The sequence below is a fragment of the Mauremys reevesii genome, linkage group 7, assembly GCF_016161935.1.
Source record: "Mauremys reevesii isolate NIE-2019 linkage group 7, ASM1616193v1, whole genome shotgun sequence".
Classification (NCBI taxonomy): Eukaryota; Metazoa; Chordata; order Testudines; family Geoemydidae; genus Mauremys; species Mauremys reevesii.
This window is the reverse complement of record NC_052629.1, coordinates 84,828,944-84,849,106: the sequence shown is the minus strand read 5'-3', so window position 1 is coordinate 84,849,106 and position 20,163 is coordinate 84,828,944. Positions and strand designations below refer to the sequence as shown.

Below are 20,163 nucleotides of genomic sequence, written 5' to 3'. Positions count from 1 at the left end.
GGTTGTGAGCCTTAAATATATCCATATTTGTAGAGTGCTTTGAGAGGTTTTCATGATAGCTTTTTTTGTTACTACATTTGCTTTTAGTCTACAATCTTTTAATATCAACATAAGGTTTGTAAAGAATGTATCACTGCCATAATTTGTTGCCAATACGTTTTATTCTCTTGACAGTTGTTTTTATAAATCAAATCTTTTTTTAAATTTTCCATCTTTCAGTCCCTGGCTTGTCAGAGGATGGGAATGTTTCAGAGACAACATACTCAGCTACTCAGGTTCTTCTTCGAGTGCTGTCCCTGTGGGTGCTCCACTCTAGGTGACGGTGCGTCCCGGCGCTGTCGATCGGAGATTTTCGGTAGCAGTGCCTGGTTGGGGCGCACGCACCCAGATGGTATCTCCCGTCTAGTTGGAATCTTCCTGAGTGCGTGCGCCCCACACCCTCCTCAGTTCCTTCTCAACCGTCCTCGGCTGAAGACGGGACTCGGAGCAGTGCTGCCTTCTCTTCCCTGGTATCTATAGGAAACAGTAACAAAGAACATAGAAATAATTATTAATTACTTCCCAGTTGTTTCCCTTCCTTTAGTATAGTTACATAGTTAGTTACTTAGTTAAAAAAAAAATCACTTCAGACTTGTCTCTCACTGAGACACTCTCCCCTGCCATTTCTAATTTACAATGCCAGGGGCTTCAGGATTCAAGAGGTGTGTTTTCTGGCAGGACTCCATACCAAGTTTGGATGGGCACTCACATTGTGTGAAGTGCCTCGCAGAAGCCTACATCCCCGCAAAGTGCCTCCACTGTATGAGCCTCGAGTCGAGGGCTCGGCACGACAGAGACCTGCGGCTTGAAATACTTCTCATGGAAAAATCCCCGCAGCCGCTTTTGGAGATGGGGAAAGTTAAACCCACTCCCACATCCTCCCCAGCCAGATCGGAACCGGTGGGGAGCATTGCTTCACCCTCCCTGGAGCGGAGGCAAGAAGCAGAGCAGTCTCATAGGAGAGACTCTAACAAGGGTAAGGGGTCTCCTGCGAGATCCCTACCCTCTGTGCTGACAGCGCCAAAGGTAGGCGCCTCAGCCCCGGATCACGCCTCAACAACGGCTCCCACAGACCGTAGAGGCAGAAATTCAACCTCCCGGACACAGCAGGATTCCGCGGCACCAAGCGCCTCAGCGCTAAAAACAGCCGTGAAGCCGGCTGTGCGCTCTGCCCCGGTGCCGACAAGGATGGCGGCACCGCAAGCCCCAGGGCTAAAAACAGCCGCGAAGCCGGCTGTGCGCTCTGCCCCGGTGCCGACAAGGACGGCGGCACCGCAAGCCCCAGGGCTAAAAATAGCCGCGAAGCCGGCTGCGTGCTCTGCCCCGGTGCCGACAAGGACGGCGGCACCGCAAGCCCCAGGGGTAAAATTAGCCGCAAAGCCGGCTGTGCGCTCTGCCCCGGTGCCGACAAGGACTGCGGCACCGCAAGCCCCAGGGCTAAAAATAGCCGCGAAGCCGGCTGCGCGCTCTGCCCCGGTGCCGACAAGGACGTCGGCACCCAACCCTCAGCGCTAAAAATAGCCGCGGAGCCGGCTACACGCTCTGCCCCGGTGCCGACAAAGCTGTCAGCACCGCAAGCCTCAGGGCGGAAGAAAGCGGGAAAAAAAAAAAAAAAGCCGCGGTTCCGACCGCGTGCTCTCCCCCGGTGCCAGGAAGAACGTCGGCACCAAGCCTGCCTTCTGCCCCTGCACCAGCAGCAGACCCCCTGCAGGGCACCTCCAACCCTGAACTGGCTACTTTCACTGAGAGCGAACCTGATCTACAACGCAAGCAGAGTTCTCCGCACCTCCCCCCACTGGAGCCTTTTCCACCTCAGGCTAAGGTCCGCAGCCACCAGCCTCAGTTTCCCTACTTCACTCCCTATAAATGAGGCACTCTTGGAACCAGCTGACGCTCTCTGCAAACTCCAGGTTCTTTATTACCAACCTGCAGAAAAGCCGAATATAGATACTATGTTCCTGCTAAGGACGCTGACTTCCTATTTTCTCACAACTGAACTCTTTCATTATCGATGCAGTCGCACAAAGAACGAAACAGCCACAATATCAGTCCACCCCGCAAGACAAGGACCTTAAACGCAAGGTTTACATATCCTCCACTCTACAATTCTGGATCGCAAACTACCTTGCACTCCTTGCCAGGCATGACTTTGATAACTACAATAAACTTTTGAATTCGCCTCTTACATTCCAGAGGACAGGACAGCGGACTTTAAATCAATTCTGAGCGAGTGCCAATTGATTTCCAGAACAGCCCTAGAAGCCTCTTTAGACACGACAGACACAGCAGCCCGTACAACTGCACCGGCTGTGGTTAGGCGCAGATCTTCATGGCTTTCTGCATCTGGCATCCCTAAAGACCTGCATAACAAAGTGGAGGACCTCCCCTTTGATAAATATAAACTGTTTTCTTAAGAAAAAAAAAAAACACCACCTGATGAACTACTTCATACAATGAAAGATTCTAGAGCGACACTGCGCACCCTGGGCATTCACCCATCTCTTCCCAGGGGTCAACGATACCAACCCTACCTAAGACTACATACACAACAGTCTTATCGGCCTCAACACAAACCTTACCACGTAAATAGGAATCGCGCTAGACCCCCTAAGTGCAGACAAAATCAAGCTCAAGCAACCACTTCCCATCCATCTGGGAATGAACAACAATTTTAAAAGGTTGGTCCAGGGTCTGTGCGACCACTCCTTGATTCCACAGCCTATTTGCCCATTTCTCCACCGCCTCCAGAGTTTCCAACATGCCTGTCAGCAAATTACACAGGACCGCTGAGTCCTCGAGATAGTTCAGTCCGGTTATTCTAGCCCATTCATATCCTATCCTCCTCCCCTTCCCCGTCCCTCTTCAGGGACCCCTCTCATGAGCACCTGCTTCGCGCAGAAGTGGCTTACCTTCTACAGCTAGGCGCAGTGGAGCCTGTGCTGATGCAACATCCAGGGAAAGATTTCTACTCCCATTACTTCCTGACCCAGAAAAAGACTGGGGCTTGAGGCCTGTACTAGATTTACGCCAACTGAACAAATTCGCGAGGATTCAAAAATTCAAAATGGTCACACTGGGCACATTAATTCCTGCACTGGATCAAGGGGACTGGTTTACAGCCCTCGACCCACAGTATGTCTCTTTTCATATATCAATTCATCCAGCTCACAGACGTTTTCTAAGCTTCACAATTGGTCATGACCATTTCCAATACAGAGTTCTTCCTTTCGGCCTCTCCACAGCGCCGGGAGTCTTTTCCTAAACTCTAGCTGTGCTTGTGGCTCACCTCCACAAACACGGGGTCACACTGTTCCCCTACCTGGACGATTGCCTCATCAAGGGCAACTCCTATGGCGAGACACTCCAAGCTATCTTTTTACTATCGCCCTCTTTCACAGCCTAGGCCTCCAAATAAATGCCCAAAAATCCACCCTGACACCTACACAATAGATTGAGTTCATCGGAGCTCATCTCAACTCAATCCAGAGCAGAGCTTCTTTTTCTTCCCCTCATAAAGAACAAATACCTGCGAGTCTTAACAGACAACATAGCATGTATGTACTACATCAACAGACAAGGGGGAGCACGCTCACATTCTCTTTGCATGGAAGCCATCCGCCTATGGAATTGGTGTATATAACGTCAAATACAGATCACCGCTTCCTACCTGCCAGACTGCCACATATCACAGATTCCTCGCTATCACGCAGCTCAAACGCACGCTCTCTATTCATCCAAGGACACAGGCAAAACTCTGCCTACAGCTCCTTGGTCATATGGCAGCCACCACCTTCATAGTCCAGTACGCCAGGCTGCACATGAAATGTCTTCAGGGCTGGCTCAATTCCAATTTCAAATCCAACAGACACACCTTAGGGATGCTGTTAACTCCGCCTCCCAACGTTCTAGCTTCCCTACAGTGGTGGACAAGACCAGAGAACCTCTGCACTAAGGTTTCCTTCCAGAACTGATCCCCAGCACTCGTGCTCACCATGGACGCTTCCCTAATTGGTTGCGGAGCGCATTTAGGGGGACACAGGGCACAAGGCCAGTGGTCTGCATCAGAGTCGCACCTACACATAAATCTCTTATTGCTCAGAGCTGTGAGATGAGCGTGCCTTCATTTTCTTCCCCTCATAAAGAACAAATACCTGCGAGTCTTAACAGACAACATAGCATGTATGTACTACATCAACAGACAAGGGGGAGCACGCTCACATTCTCTTTGCATGGAAGCCATCCGCCTATGGAATTGGTGTATATAACGTCAAATACAGATCACCGCTTCCTACCTGCCAGACTGCCACAACACTACTGCCGACGCACTCGGCAGGCACTTCTCGATGGAACACGAATGGGAACTGCACCCCACAATACTTCAACAGCTCTTTTCCCTCTGGGGCACCCCGTCAGTAGACCTCTTTGCCACAATCCAGAACCGAAAATGTCCCCAGTTTTGCTCCAGAGTGGGACTCGGAACTGCATCCCCAGGAGACGCATTCCTCATCCCGTGGAACAGCTCTCTCCTGTACGCCTTCCACCAATCCCTCTGCTACACCGGGTTCTTCAGAAGATTGTGGACTACAAGGATCGGGTCATACTTATTGCCCCGGCTTGGCTGAGACAGACGTGGTATCCCTACCTACTCTGCATACCCTCCCGTCACCCACGGGCTCTCCCCAACAGGCCAGATCTCCTTTTCCAGAACAATAGACTGGCTCTTTACCCTGAGTTCCTCAAGCTCCACCTCACAGCGTGGTTCCTTCATGGTTTCAAACCCATGAACTAGCCTGTTCTGAGCAGGTCCACTATGTCTTCCTGCACGGTAGGAAAGACTCCACTCATAAAACCTATCTGCAGAAGTGGAACCGTTTCACCCTCTGGTGCTCACATAATCACTTAGTGCCCAATATGGTGACCCTCCCTATCATTCTAGACTACCTCTTGGAACTAAAACAAGATGGACATTCGCTCAGCTCCACCAAAGTGCATCTGGTGGCACTTACCACCTTCCATGACCTCTTAGCAGGTTATTCACTCTTTACTCACCCTACCATAAAACGGTTTCTCACAGGCCTGCAAAACCTCTACCCTGAAATTCACCCAATATGAATTCATGGAATTCATGGAATCTTAACCTCGTTCTACACGCTCTCATGAAACCTCCATTCGAGCCCTTGGCTACCTCCTCTCATCTCCATATGTCCATGAAGGTGGCTTTCTTAGTTGCCATAACATCGGCAAGGAGAGTAGGTGAAATGAGTGCCCTGATGGCCCACTCTCCCTACACAATCTTCTCCAAAGACAAAGTCACTTTGAGATCACATCCTAAATTTCTTCCTAAAGTGGTATCTACCTTCCACCTCAATCAACCTATATACTTACCTACTTTCTATCCCGAACCTCACAAGACTCCACAAGAGGCAACCCTGCATACTCTCGATGTCAGGCGAGCAATTGCCTTTTATTTAGACAGGACTAAACCATTTCACAAGTCTCCACGACTCTTTGTTTCCATTACCGAAAAAAATCAAACGGTATGGCTATCTCTAAACAACGTCTGTCCAAGTGGATCTCTGACTGCATCAGATCCGGTTACCGTGCGAAGAATCTTCAACCGCCCAACGACATTAGAACTCATTCCACTAGAGCCATGTCGGCATCCATTGCCTTCTTACACAACGTTCCCATTCCTGATATCTGCAAAGCGGCTACATGGTCATCTGAACGCACGTTTGCAAAACACTATGCTCTAATGCAAGACACCACGGCAGACACAATAGTAGGTCATACAGTACTATCTTCAGTACTCCCTGCCGTATCTCCAAAGTCCCACCAACCGTAGTGGGTACTCCTACACATTCACCTAGAGTGGAGCACCCACAGGGACAGCACTCGAAGAAGAAGAGAAAGTTACTCACCTTGCAGTAACTGAGGTTCTTCAAGATGTGTGTCCCTGTGGGTGCTCCACTCCCCGCCCTCCTCCCCTCTACTTTGGAGTACTGAGATGACTCTCCACGGTAGAGAAGGAACTGAGGAGGGTGTGGGGCGCACGCACTCAGGAAGATTCCAACTAGACGGGAGATACCATCTGGGTGCGTGCGCCCCAACCAGGCACTGCTACCGAAAATCTCCGATCGACAGCGCCGGGACGCACCGTCACCTAGAGTGGAGCACCCACAGGGACACATCTCGAAGAACCTCAGTTACTGCAAGGTGAGTAACTTTCTCATATGGCTACACTGAAGCTGGAAGTGAGCCTTCCAGCCTGGACAGACAGACACTTGTGATAGCAGAACTCCTGCTAGCGTGCTAAAAAGAGCTGTGTTAACATTGAAGTCTAAGCTTGGATAGCTTGAAAGCTTGTCTCTTTTAACAACAGAAGTTGGTCCAATAAAAGATATTAACGCACCCACCTTGTGTCTCTAATATTTTGGGACTAACATGTCTACAACAACACTACCAACACAGTTATTGGGGGATTTTCCTCAAACTATTTCAGTTTCCCTTTCTCTTGTATTTCAGTTTCCTTGCAAATCAGATCCCAAACCAGCTTTGTGTGACACCCTGCAAATTCCACGCTAACATGTCACATCCACTTCAGAGTGAATGTAGTTTTTAGGGTCAAGTGGAGGCTTATTTTTTTGTAAAAATTAATCTTCTGTGTAACTATGCATAAGAGAGAACAAATGAGAGAGAACATTGGCCTGCTAAATGACCTCCCGGGAGGTGGGGGGGGAAGGGAGGGAGTGTATGTGTGCATAGGCGCCAGGTTATATGGGCTCCAGGTGCCCCAGCACCAGGAATATTCAGGGCTGGGGGCTGTGCTCCACCAATATCTGGAGCTGGATTTCTCCCCTGGCCCTGCCTGGAGTGGGCACCGGCCCCTGCCACCACCACCACCACCCCCCGCCCCGGAGCATCCCCCACACCCAGTAGCGTAGTGGGGCAGAAGGGGGGAAGCAGCCGCTCCCCTCTGAGCACATTTTCCAAAATCAGCGCCTTTCCAGGCAGCCAGCACTGGGCTCCGGACTCAGAGTCCGGAGCCGGGTTTTGCGTGTGGCCGCCAGCCGGCTCTCTGCTCGGCCCCACCCTCCTGCATCCCCAGCCCTGCTCGCTGGCTCCAGGGCTGCAGGCAGCGTCGGCTGGTTGCCGGGCTCCCTGGGGATGAGGAGGAGGCGCCCGCCCGCAGCTGCCCGGCCCCCGGAGCTGGGGTGGGCTCTGCCGGGAGGGGGAGGGGCGGCAGCGCTGCCCCCCCAGTGCAGCGGGGGACTGAGGAGCAGCAGCCCCGTTGATCCCAGGCAGCCCCGTGCAGAGCAAGGTGGCCGCTCGGCAGGGAAGGGGGCTCTGAAGCCCAGCTGGTGCTGATGGAGAAGGAAGGAAAAGGGGAGGGGGGATTTTTTTTCTCGTGGTCTCTCTTCAGCGGAGGGGGCTAAGGGAGCAGCAGGACCAGGAGGCAAAGGAGCGACTTTGGGTTATTGCCCCCCCTTGTATTCCCCCCCCCAGTGTTGCGCCCGGGGCTGTGAAATGGTGCTTAGTGCAGCTTGTGAAAGAGGGAGGGGTAAAGGTGCTTTAAGGTGCCATTTATGTCTCCTCATCTCACTGCTGAATAGCTGCAGACCCAGTGCTCAGAATTCAGCAATGTTCTCAGAGACTGTACAGTGCTCTATAGGAGTTTTCAATTGCCTACTAAATGCTTCAGCAATGCCACCTTTTCACTCAGCTATCTCCTGAATAGTGGTGACTGGGAGCAGGGTGGTGGGGGGAGTGTAGCAGATGCCAATTTCAGGTGAATAGTCTCTTGGCCAGCTTCTACTGCGTTTATGGTGCTTTGTGCTATGGACTGGAGCAAAGTGGCTGGTGGATAACCAGGAATCTGGTTAATAATTGTTCTCTAAATTCAGCTTTCTTCTTTCTCTCTCTCTGAATTATCACTAATTCAAAATAGTAGTGTGCAAGCGGACTGGATAATGGTAATAGCATAATCTCTTGTTATAGCATTATAAACCCTACTATCTGATTAGTAATTGGATATGTCGGGTGGCACCTTTTTTTATGTGTTCGCTCCCCCTGATGTTAGAACCTGGCTACACCGCTGGGGAGGGGAGCTTCCTAGACCTGAGCAGCTGGGGCTTGGGTGAATTTTGTGACACCCTGCGCCCCCCCACCCAGACACCACCCTGCAGTCCCCACTCCTGCACCATGCTGGGCAAGGGGCAGCCCCATCCCCAGTGAGGCTATGGTGAGGGGCAGCAGCAGGGGAGGCCACGGGTGATGGCAATCCCCACTCCCCCTGGGTACCCACTATAGGGGAGGCGAGTGGGCTTTCTGGACCTGAGAGGGGCCCTAGGAACATGTGCAGTGACTGGGGGGGGGAAGAGGAGGGGTCCCTCCCCTGGAGCTTGCTACTGCCAGTGAGGGGGTGGGGGGAGTCCTCTCTGGCCCTAGCCCTGGGGCAGCCTGTCTGCACCCCAAGTTCCTTATCCCCAGCCCTGCCCCACCCCAGAGCCTGTGCCCCCAGCACCCCAACCCTGAGCCCCAGCCCTGGGCACCCTCCTGCACTGTGAACTCCTCATCCCCAGCCCCACCACCTCAGAGTCCTCACCCGAGGGGAAAAACATACCTTAAATTTGGTGGTCAGTTTAGAGTATCATAGAATATCAGGGTTGGAAGGGGCCTCAGGAGGTTATCTAGTCCAACCCCCTGCTCAAAGCAGGACCAATTCACAACTAAATCATCCCAGCCAGGGCTTTGTCAAGCCTGATCTTAAAAACCTCCAAGAAAGGAGATTCCACCACTTCCCTAGGTAACCCATTCCAGTGCTTCACCACCCTCCTAGTGAAAAAGTTTTTCCTACTATCCAACCTAAACTTCCCCACTGCAACTTGAGACCATTGCTCTTTGTTCTGTCCTCTGCTACCACTGAGAACAGTCTAGATTCATCCTCTTTGGAACCCCCTATCAGGTAGTTGAAAGCAGCTATCAAATCCACCCTCATTCTTCTCTTCTGCAGACTAAACAATCCCAGTTCCCTCAGCCTCTCCTCAAAAGTCATGTGCTCCAGCCCCCTAATCATTTTTGTTGCCCTCCACTGGACTCTTTCCAATTTTTCCACATCCTTCTTGTAACGTGGGGCCCAAAACTGGACACAGTACTCCAGATGAGGCCTCACCAATGTCGAATAGAGGGGAATGATCAAGTCCCTCAATCTGCTGGCAATGCCCCTACCTATACAGCCCAAAATGCCATTAGCCTTCTTGGCAACAAGGGCACACTGTTGACTCATAGCCAGCTTTTCGTCCACTGTAACCCCTACGTCCTTTTCTGCAGAACTGCTGCCTAGCCACTCAGTCCCTAGTCTGTAGCAGTGAATGGGATTCTTCCATCTTAAATGCAGGACTCTGCACTTGTCCTTGTTGAACCTCATCAGGTTTCTTTTGGCCCAATCCTCTAATTTGTCTAGGTCCCTCTGTATCCTAGCCCTACCCTCCAGCGTATCTACCACTCCTCCCAGTTTAGTGTCATCTGTAAACTTGCTGAGAGTGCAGTTCATGCCATCCTCCAGATCATTAATGAAGATATTGAACAAAACCGGCCCCAGGACCGACCCTTGGGGCACTCGGCATGAAACCGGCTGCCAACTAGACATGGAGCCATTGATCACTGCCCGTTGAGCCTGATGATTTAGCCAGCTTTCTGTCCACCTTACAGTCCATTCATCCAGCCCATACTTCTTTAACTTGCCGTCAAGAATACTGTGGGAGACGGTATCAAAAGCTTTGCTAAAGTCAAGGAATAACACATCCACTGCTTTCCCCTCATCCACAGAGCCAGTTATCTCCTCATAGAAGGCAATTAGGTTAGTCAGGCATGACTTGCCCTTGGTGAATCCATGCTGACTGTTCCTGATCACTTTCCTCTCCTCTAAGTGCTTCAGAATTGATTCCTTGAGGCCTTGCTCCATGATTTTTCCAGGGACTGAGGTGAGGCTGACTGGCCTGTAGTTCTCCGGATCCTCCCCCTTCCCTTTTTTAAAAGATGGGCACTATATTAGCCTTTTTCCAGCCATCTGGGACCTCCCCCATTCGCCATAAGTTTTCAAAGATAATGGCCAATGGCTCTGCAATCACATCCGCCAACTCCTTTAGCACCCTCGGATGCAGTGCATCCGGCCCCATTGACTAGTTTTTCTAAATAGTCTCGAACAACTTCTTTCTCCAGAGAGGGCTGGTCACCTTCTCCCCATACTGTGCTGCCAGTACAGCAGTCTAGGAGCTGATCTTGTTTGTGAAGACAGAGGCAAAAAAATCATTGAGTACATTAGCTTTTTCCACATACTCTGTCACTAGATTGCTTCCCTCATTCAGTAAGGGGCCCACACTTTCCTTGACTTTCTTCTTGTTGCTAACATACCTGAAGAAACCCTTCTTGTTACTCTTAACATCTCTTGCTAGCTGCAACTCCAAGTGTGATTTGGCCTTCCTGATTTCACTCCTGCATGCCTGAGCAATATTTTTATACTCCTCCCTGGTCATTTGTCCAATCTTCCACTTCTTGTAAGCTTCTTTTTTGCATTTAAGATCAGCAAGGATTTCACGGTTAAGCCAGGCTGGTTGCCTGCCATGTTTGCTATTCTTTCTACACATCGGGATGTTTTTTTCCTGCAACCTCAATAAGGAGTCTTTAAAATACAGCCAGCTCTCTTGGACTCCTTTCCCCCTCATGTTATTCTCCCAGGGGATCCTGCCCATCAGTTCCCTGAGGGAGTCAAAGTCTGCTTTCTGAAGTCCAGGGTCCGTATTCTGCTGCTCTCCTTTCTTCCTTGTGTCAGGATCCTGAACTCGACCATATCATGGCCACTGCCTCCCAGGTTCCCATCCACTTTTGCTTCCCCTACTAACTAGTATCATTGTGTTTAGCACAGTACTTGATTATTTTACACCCTTTAAAGTATATAACTAGTTGTATACAGGTATTACGAAGTGGGAATGTTCTTAATGTTTTCTCTGAATACTGTGTGGGTGCCCTATGCATTTCTTAACAATTTAGATGGTGGGATAAGGGGGTGTGATTGTTGTAGAGCCCTAGAGGGCCAGTGTGATGCTGTCTGCACAGAGAATGGCCGAAACCCTGTCTCCGGGCAACTGATGGCCTGGGCCGCTCTCCTGCAAGATGCCAACTGAAGGTGTTGGAGAACAAAGAGTTCACGTGGCCTCCTAATGCCTGGAAAAGAGACAAAGGCCAGAGGAGGGAGTGTTAGTGCCTGTGCAGACTTCTGGGAAGCGCATGGTGTGGAAGGGGATGCTTGGATGCTCTGGAACCACTTCTTCAAAGCCAGTCAGGACTCTGGGGGAGCCTCCTCTCTCTGAGCATACTGTCTCCAGGGCAAGAAGCTTACACCTTCCTGGGTCTGACCTCAGAGCATTCAGCTTGCCCTTCCACACCGTGCACTTTCCGCAGTGAGTCCGCCCAGGCGGGGTCCTGGGGCAGCCAGAGGTCCCTGCACCCCAACTCTGCAGTCAGAAGTGACTCTCAGCCAGCCGGGAAAACAGAAGGTTTATTAGACGACAGGAAAACAGTCTAGAATAGAGCTTGTAGGTACAGAAAACAGGATCCCTCAGTCAGGTCCATCTTCGGGGGTGGGGAGCCCAGACCCAAGTTCTGGGCCTCTCCCCATTTCTCCAGCCAGCTCCAAACTGACACTCCCTCCTCTGGCCTTTGTGTCTCTTCCGGACAAGGAGGCCACCTGATCTCTTTGTCCCTAACACCTTCAGTTGGCACCTTGCAGGGGAAGCTGAGGCACCCACACAGTATTCAGAGAAAACATTAAGAACATTCCCACAAAATATAATACTGTATATTGAAGCAGGCAAGTGCTGCTTCTGACTTTCCACTTTTAATTGACCCTTGTAATCTCGTGGCGCCGATGCGTTGTAGATTCATTTTATCCCAGCAACAAATTCTTGATATGTAGGACCACTAATAATCAACAATGGATTTTTCTGATAGTGACATTGTTCAATAAAGAGAAACTTAAATGCTTATGGCTTCCAATCCATGTTTACACTATTTAATAAAATATATATATCGGCTTACAGGGTGGGAGTGGGGGGAAGGCACCACCATTTTGGGCACCACCAAATATTATACAGAGAGAGAGAGAGAGAGATTTTTTTTTTTTTTTTGAGCATTAGCCTGCTAAACCCAGGGTTGTGAGTTCAATCCTTGAGGGGACCACTTAGGGATCTGGGGCAAAAATCTGTCTGGGGATTGGTCCTGCCTTGAGCGGGGGATTGGACTAGATGACCTCCTGAGGTTCCTTCCAACCCTGATATTCTCTGAAATGTGCTTAAAGACAAAACAGCCATACCTTAGGTGGAAATAACAAGTAAGTTTCTCTATTACTTGGACTACATGGCCAAGACCTAGTCCAGTATACTTTCTACAAGCAATAAGATATTTTTTTTATCAGAAAAAAAAACCCTCTTTTTAGAAGAGAGATCTAACTATCCATTTTTGGAGAGCCAACACAAAAACAACTCTCTTCAGTTTTTTTTTTTTGACTACCTAATCAAATACAATTCATAACACAAAGTAAGTAAACATAAAAAAGTTGCTTAACCTACTCCCTCAGAATTTTTAAAAATTTTTCTCAGTAATGCCTACTTTCCTATGAGACTGCCCTCTTTAGATGAGCCTTTGAAAATTAAGGGCAGCTGTCCAGTCTCCTCTTTAATTTCCAGGGACCACTTCTGGGTCCTTGCACCACCCCTCTCCATCATGAAGACATTGTGTTGCTTCATTAGAGAAACTGGAATTTTGGGGACGGTGTGTCACAAGGGCTTTAAGGGCCACCTTTTGGATTCTGTAGGGTTTATACCACCAAAACAGATTATGAACAAAATTAGGCAGTAAGCAAGTGAAAAGAAATGATGATCTGTTATAGAAGCCATTTTAAGAATGGATCAGTTTAGCTGCATGGAGGCTACAGTTAAAGTCATTGACTAAATTAACAGAGTTGCAATGACACTGAGAATGATACAGTGATGATACAGAAAATGACACTTTACACTTTTCACCCAGAGATCTCCAAGTGTTTTACAAAGATTGGTAAGTGTTGTTATCCACATTTTACAGAAGGGAAACTGAGATATACAAAGGCTGAAGTCTAGTTCTTACTAGAAAAGATTTGCTGATATAGCCGCAGCAATATAGCCATACCAGGAAACCCTCCTAGTGTAGATGCAGCTTCTACCAGCAAAATGCTTTTGCCGATTTAGTTTATATTAGTTCCCCAAGCAAAATAATCTATACCAGTAAATACACTTTTATGCCAGTATAAATGCATCTACAGAAGGATTTTTGCAGGTACAGAAATGTAGCAAAAAATCACACCCTAACCAACATCACTACTTTGATAAAAGTTTATAATGTAGCGCTGACCTGGATGTCTTGCCCAGGGGCAAGGTGATCCTCCACAACAATCGAGCTCGGAGTCACACAGAGGGTGACCATCTATGTTTAATGGAAATAATGAAAAATGAAAAACTACATGAAAAATACAGGATAACAATTTTAAGCAGCAATGTGCCATTTGTGGGATGCAAATCATGTTTCCTGCAAAATCTTAAATTCACAACATATATACTTCTTTGCACAATTATTGCTGAAATACAGTATAAAGTGTACCCTCCCATATAGTATTGAATTGGCACAGGGCATTAGCCACAACAGAAAGAACATATAATCAAATAAGGGTGGAATGTGTGTACAAAATACCAAGACATCAGAATACAGACATGTAACACTATGATGTATCATGGCACTGTGATGTTGCCATAGTGTCATGGCAGCACAACATTGGCAAACAATGCCAGAACCCATTATGGTGCTTCTACTTTACCAAATGATGTCATAATGCCATGATACTGTCAGTCTAGGCGCTGGTGTGTCATGACACCATAATGCTGCCAGATCAGGTCAAGCTATGTCATTGTACCAAGAAATCAAGCTATGACATGCTACGCTGCACTATGGTGTTTCAACACAGAGCATTGCGATGCTACTCAGTCAGCTCCTGTCATGTGCTGTGGTGTCACCAAGCAAAGTACTGTGATGTGCTATGATATCGCCAGGCCATGTCATGTGCCAGGCTGTAATGTCAGTAGGCCAAGCCATGTGCTGTGATGTCAGGAGACCAGACTGTGATGTCAGCAGGCCAGGCCATGTCATGTGCTGTGATGTCACCTGGTAAGGCTGTGAGGTTAACAGGCGGCTCTGTTCCGGACGTGGGTGGCTTTGTTCTTTATCCCCACATTTTATCCATGTCATTCTCCCACGAAGGAGCCTCCAGATACCGCAGCTGGTACCGGGTCGCGTGAGGGGTCCGGACTAGTGCGTAGAAACAACGGGGCGCTGAGGCAGGAAATGGGGCCTGCTGTTCTAGGCCTTATCCCTCACGCGGGCGCGTGACCAACCACTGACAAATTTACAGAGCTGGCCAATCGCTGAGACTCTTACATCCAGCGGATCTAGGCCTCTCGCTATGTGATCCTCCAGCGTTGCCGTAGCGAAATTCTGCTAGCCGGCCGTGTCCTGATTGGCTAGTGGGAAAAACTGCTCGCCGCCGATTGGCTGCGCTGGCTGGCGGGGTCAGAGAGGGTGGGAAGGCCGCGATGCCGGGACTATAGCGGTGAGGCGGAGCTTCGTTCCTGTCCCCTGTGTGAACGGCGGCGAAGCGGCAGCTAGCGCGGTAACGGACCCGCCTGTCGCCCCGCGGGGGGCAGGGGCTGCCTCGGGGAGGCAGTGCGGGCAGCTGGGCTCGGACACCGTTAGCCCCCCGTTGGGGGTGGGGGCTGTGCTCGGAGCTCTTGCTCCCGAGACTGTCCGGGGGTGGGAGCCACAAACCGCCGGGCCAGGGGGTGCGAGGGCCCGGGCTGTGCGCACAGGTACATCGGGACACCGTGCAAGCTACGCTCAGCTCAGCTCTGCTCTTCATGAGGGTCCCCATCCCGCTAGCGTGTCCAAGGAAGAGCTGTAGGACAAGAGCCCGGAGTGGTCAGAGAGGATCTGATCCTTGAATATAGACAGGCGGACCTCAGCGCCCAGCCTGGCTTTTGCTTCCCCAGTTAGCTTGTTTTGGCATCCGTCAGACCTGCAGGAGTGTTTCTGTTTGGTTTGTCTCATATGGCATCAGAGCGAACTCAGGCTGGAGATAATGTATCAATCGGAGTTAATTCAAAACCAGTGATTGTGGTTAGAAATATATTGTTTATGGCGACAGGTGTCGACTTAATTTCTTCCTGAATTACTTTTCTGTGTAATGTAACTGAATTGAGTGATGCACCTTTACTGCCCTGCATTAGAAAGCATAACATAATCTTGATATGATCTGACTTGTGTTAATGTAAAAGCAATCAAGAAAGTATCAAAGCAAAACTGACGTCAAAGACAGTTTAATTATGTCTTTATTATCTGAGTAGTACTTTATTTTCAAATCAGAGATGTTAAAGGCCTTTTAGATTATCTACTTAAAAACACTCCTGTCTATAGTGGTGGGTTTGTGGGGGTTTTTTTTGGGTGGAGGGGTACTTTTGAATGTCCCAGACAGAATGAGGTTTCTAGCATTTCCTTTAGGAGAACCAATTTCATAGTTTTATAGAAATATTTTGATACTCAGACTAATTTTGTACTTCTTTATTTAATGAGACACTGGGGAATGACTTAGGCCCCTAACTTTTACAAACCTTTTAAAGAACGTGATGATTATGGCTTATCTACAGTTAAAATGCTGCACCACTGTAGTGTTTCAGTGAAGACACTATTTGCATCAACCGGAGGGCTTGTTGACGTAGGTACTCGGCCTCCTTGAGAGGTGGTAACTAGGTTGACGGGAAAATTAATCCCTTGACCTAGTGCTGTCTACACCACGGGTTAGGTTGGTTTAACCGTGTCACTCAGGACTGTGGATTTTTCACGCCTCTAAGCGACGTAGTTATACCAACCTAATTTCCTACTGTAGATCAGGTTTCTAAAACAGATCTTGGCAGGACTGGCAGAAGTCTGTCCCACTTGATGTATGTCATATATGGGTACTTAGATGCCAAGGGAACAATTATCAAGAAACTAAACATCTTCAGTGTGTTCTAAACTTTAAAATCAGAGTAATATACAGATAGTATTTTACTATTCATATGTCAGAAAGCTGCTTTTCTAATTGGGGGAATTAAAATAAAACTGTAACAGTGTTACATAGGATCAACTAACAAGAATGCCTTATCAGCTAGTTTTGACACAAGATTACTCTAGAATCTAATGCAACTTCAAAAAATATGTCGATGTTTTTAAGCAGTTTTATGTTCTTGTTTAACTTATACAGAGACCCTAAAAATAAGACCACGTTGTGTCTTGCTCTTGGAAAACATGAAGTGCAGTATTTCAAGGGCATGAACAGGGGCATGTCTCCTCCTTTTTTCTCTCCTCCTCCAGAGCAGTTTTTGAAAGGGTGTTTGGCCCTTCTGATTCATGGAGAGGCTCCTCTTGGAGTCCTATAGTTAAATTTCCTTGGTGTTAAATAATAATCTGTAGAATGACATTTTTCTAATGGATGTAAACAAAACTACAATTGTTTCTTTTGTTCATTTCTGATTGCACGAAAAACTTGTGTTTCTATGTTGCTCTATATTAAATGATGCAAAATCCCTTTCCAAATGGATGGGAAGCTCTGGCGTTTGCAACATCACTTCATCTTTTCCAGTCAGCTAGTGAAGGACTGTGCTGGAGACTCTTGAACCCAGATCACTGTGTGGTAGCACACTTGTTTCTTCATAAATTCAATTGTATTTTGTGGAAAAAAATTAATTTGGAAAAAGGTCCTTTGAACATTAAAATGTTTTGTTTTGTTTCACAGGGTAAATATTTATACAGAATGTCAGTGAACTCATTATTTGGGAATAAGAAGAGAAATAGCTCCATATTATATGGTGTGGATCAGGCACAGATTATGGCTTCATCTTCTGTTTATCGAGAATCCACTAGTCGAGGATGTATTGGGAACCACGGAGATGGCTTCCCCCCAAACAAGCGTTACAAAAGCTTTGAGTCAAAGTCCAAACAAACAGAAGATCCTTTTGGAGACAGTGATGACTTCACAGCTGATGACTTGGAAGAAATAGATGTAATTGCTTCACAGGCTTTATCACAAGTTCTAGAGACAAATACTCTTTCTAGAACAACACACATCCAGAAACCTGAACAGAATGCCAGACCATCCATAACCCCAAACACCACCAATCAAAAGTCTTTGAATACTGAACAACAGAGTGTTGCCTCTAATGCAGAAAGAAATATGAAAGACCAGTTTGGTATGTGTAGTCTTGGAATATGGGAGTATAACTGGGGATGTGATTGCCTTGGTGTCTCCTTATTTTCCAGATCTGGGGTTTGACATGCTGAACTTGTTCTTCCTAGAAAAATGTCTAAAGTAATTTATCTTTTGAGTAGATTCTTAAATCTCAGCCCCAAAGTAAATTTCACTGTTGCTGAAATGTTCATTTAGGTTCTTGAAGCTATCTTGAGTTACCAGAATTAGTGGGGAAAATTGTTCTAATAGGGGAATCTTAATTCCTGGATAACTTAACTGTCAACATTTCAGAGTTGGTATGTACATCTAATGACACGTCTTAAAGAACTAGTTATAGAGCTTGGCAAATAGTATGACTGCATGTGATAAAATAGCATTAAGTAAGAAGTACCCAGAAGCTGTGCTCCAAATAGGTATGATCATTTGGAAAGATCACATTTTGATATGATAGCACTATTTTTTTGTGTGTGTGCAATGCCTTATCTAAGGAAAGTAAGCCAATTTAGCAAGCTTTAACTCAGTCTCACAATGGCTCTGAACCAGGTTCTACTGTACCCATTTTACAGATGGTTAAACTGAGGTACAATAAGGGGAAGTAGCTTGCTGAAGGACAACCATCAAGTGTGAAGCAGAAATGGAATTAGAAAGCAGGAGACCTGGCTTCCCAGACTCAGTTCTAACCACTAGGCTACACATGTGATTGTGAAATATCTGTCATACCCACAAGTGATTTTTAAATTCCCTTTTGGGAGAGAAGGGAAGGTGACCTGTTCATAAATATCATGCAACAAACTTGAATCCTCTGAATGGTTGGGGTCTTCTACTCATTGTAAATGTTGATCAATAACTTTTTCTGGCCAAAACAAACCTCAGTTGTTATCTGCACTACTGTTTATAACATTTTAAATTTAATGAGACTCTATTAGTGGTCTAAGCACTGGTTATGAAATACCTCACTTCCCTGAAACATCACTTTTTAAATCCTAGGAGGGTTTAAATCAGCGTTACATCTTTTCGGAGTGTGTACATTGAATTTTGTGTGACTTGATTGTATATTGAGTCTTTCAGATAAGACAGGAATATCCATGTTCCTGACTCTTCGGCCAGTATGTGAAAGGTCCTGTAGCATTTGTGTAAGTAGAAGTTTGCCCATGCCCTGCCCAAAATGCTCCCTCTCTTCCCAATTCCCCCCCAGAAAGCTGTACAGCATGCTGAATGTGGCTGTGTTTCATCGGTGCTATATGCATAGTTTACATAGCACCTTACAAACAAAAGAAAAATATCTCAAATATGAGTGTCTGCCAGTTGAGTCCTAGTAAGCTGTAATGGAAAAGAAAATTTTTTTAATTGTTAGGAATTTAGCCTTAACTGGTCAGTATCTGAATTTATAAAAGCTAAATAGATCCTTAACCCTGAAGCTTCTGCTTTGTGGGCAAAACTCTGCTGGTGTGTGGAGCTAGTCACAAGTTCAGAGCCCAGGTTTATGCCAGTTTAAGATTTAATGGGTGGGCACTGGAGACTACCTGGTGTTCTGAGCTCATTGCTTATCTGTCATAACAATGTGTACGCTTAAAGGACACTTTCTGTTAAATTTGGCTTAAAATCTAAGTGGCGTGTGTGAGAATGGGGTAGGAGAAAAGAATCTTCTACAAACTTAAGACCAATATAAATGATTGCATGAATTAGAAATCCAGTAATATTTATAATCCAAACAAGTCAAAGTGGGTAGGAACATAAACAAAAAAAAGATTCTATTTTTCTTTTGTTTGTTTTTAAGTCAACTTTCATTGAGAACGAATTCAAAAAGTAAACAATCAAGATAAATATCAAAAAGTAAACTAGATGTTTAAATTCTTCTAATTTCATAGTTTCCAAGGCCAGAAGTGACCATTGTGATCATCTAGTCTGGGGTGGCCAAACTTTTTGGCCCGAGAGCCACATCTGGGTATAGAAATAGTATGGTGGGCCATGAATGCTCACAAAATGGGAGTTGGGGTGCGGGAGGAGGTGAGGGCTCTGGCTGGGGGTGCGGGCTCTGGGGTGGGGCCAGAAATGAGTTCAGGGTACAGGAGGGGGCTCCATGCTGGGACAGGGCAGGTGGGGTGCAGGGAGGGTGAGGGCTCCAGCTGGGGTGCAGGCTCTGGGGTGGGGCTGAGGATGAGGGGTTTGAGGTGTAGGAGGATGCTCCGGGCTGGGACCAAGGGGTTCAGAGGGTGGGAGGGGGATCAGGGCTGGAGCAGGGGCATGGTGGGGTGAAGGCTCTGGCTGGGGGTGCAGGCTCTGGGGTGGGGCTGTAGATGAGGGGTTTGGGGTTCAGGAGGGTGCTCTGAGCTGGGACCAAGGGGTTTGGAGGAGGGGAGGGGGATCAAGGCTGGGGCAGGGGTTGGGACTTGGGGGGTGGGGTGGATCAGGGATGCAGGCTTCAGACAGTACTTACCTCAAGTGGCTCCTGGAAGAAGTGGCATAGCCCCCCTCCGGCTCCTATGAGGAGGCATGGGCAAGTGGCTCTGCTGCGCGCTGCCCTGTCCGCAGGCACCGCCCCTGCAGCTCCAATTGGCCATGATTCCCAGACAATGAGAACTGTGGGGGCGGCTCTTGGGGTGGGGGCAGTGTGTGGAGCAGATGCCCCTGACTGCCCCTATGCCTAGGAGCCAGAGGGGGGCCATGCTGCTGCTTTCCAAAGCCGTGTGGAGCAGCCCCTGACCCTGCTCCCTGGCTTGAGTGCTGGAGCAGGGCAAGCCCTAGACCCCGCTCCCCAGTGG

The 20,163-nt window shown here is 47.9% G+C and overlaps 1 protein-coding gene and 1 long non-coding RNA gene across 8 annotated transcripts in view; one reads left to right on the top strand and one right to left on the bottom strand.

Annotated features, from left to right (window-relative positions):
• LOC120409549 (ATR interacting protein) overlaps nucleotides 1-20,163 on the top strand; it is a 53,396-nt gene that overhangs the window by 12,329 nt on the left and 20,904 nt on the right. Inside the window, exons 1-2 of one of the 7 annotated variants that reach the window (XM_039547841.1) lie at nucleotides 14,079-14,289; nucleotides 16,949-17,402. In XM_039547841.1, the coding sequence (XP_039403775.1) occupies nucleotides 16,967-17,402 (436 nt within the window). In that variant the 5' untranslated portion in view covers nucleotides 14,079-14,289; nucleotides 16,949-16,966. Of the gene's footprint in view, nucleotides 1-14,078; nucleotides 14,290-14,550; nucleotides 14,792-14,928; nucleotides 14,988-15,674; nucleotides 15,890-16,948; nucleotides 17,403-20,163 lie in introns of those variants that run through there. The other 6 variants (XM_039547840.1, XM_039547839.1, XM_039547842.1 and 3 more) reach the window with 6 other exon arrangements.
• On the bottom strand, nucleotides 458-14,711 carry LOC120409551. The gene is made up of 3 exons (XR_005601333.1): nucleotides 14,287-14,711; nucleotides 13,483-13,554; nucleotides 458-513 (listed from the first exon to the last, which is right to left on the bottom strand). It is a non-coding gene; the product is annotated as an uncharacterized LOC120409551 (long non-coding RNA).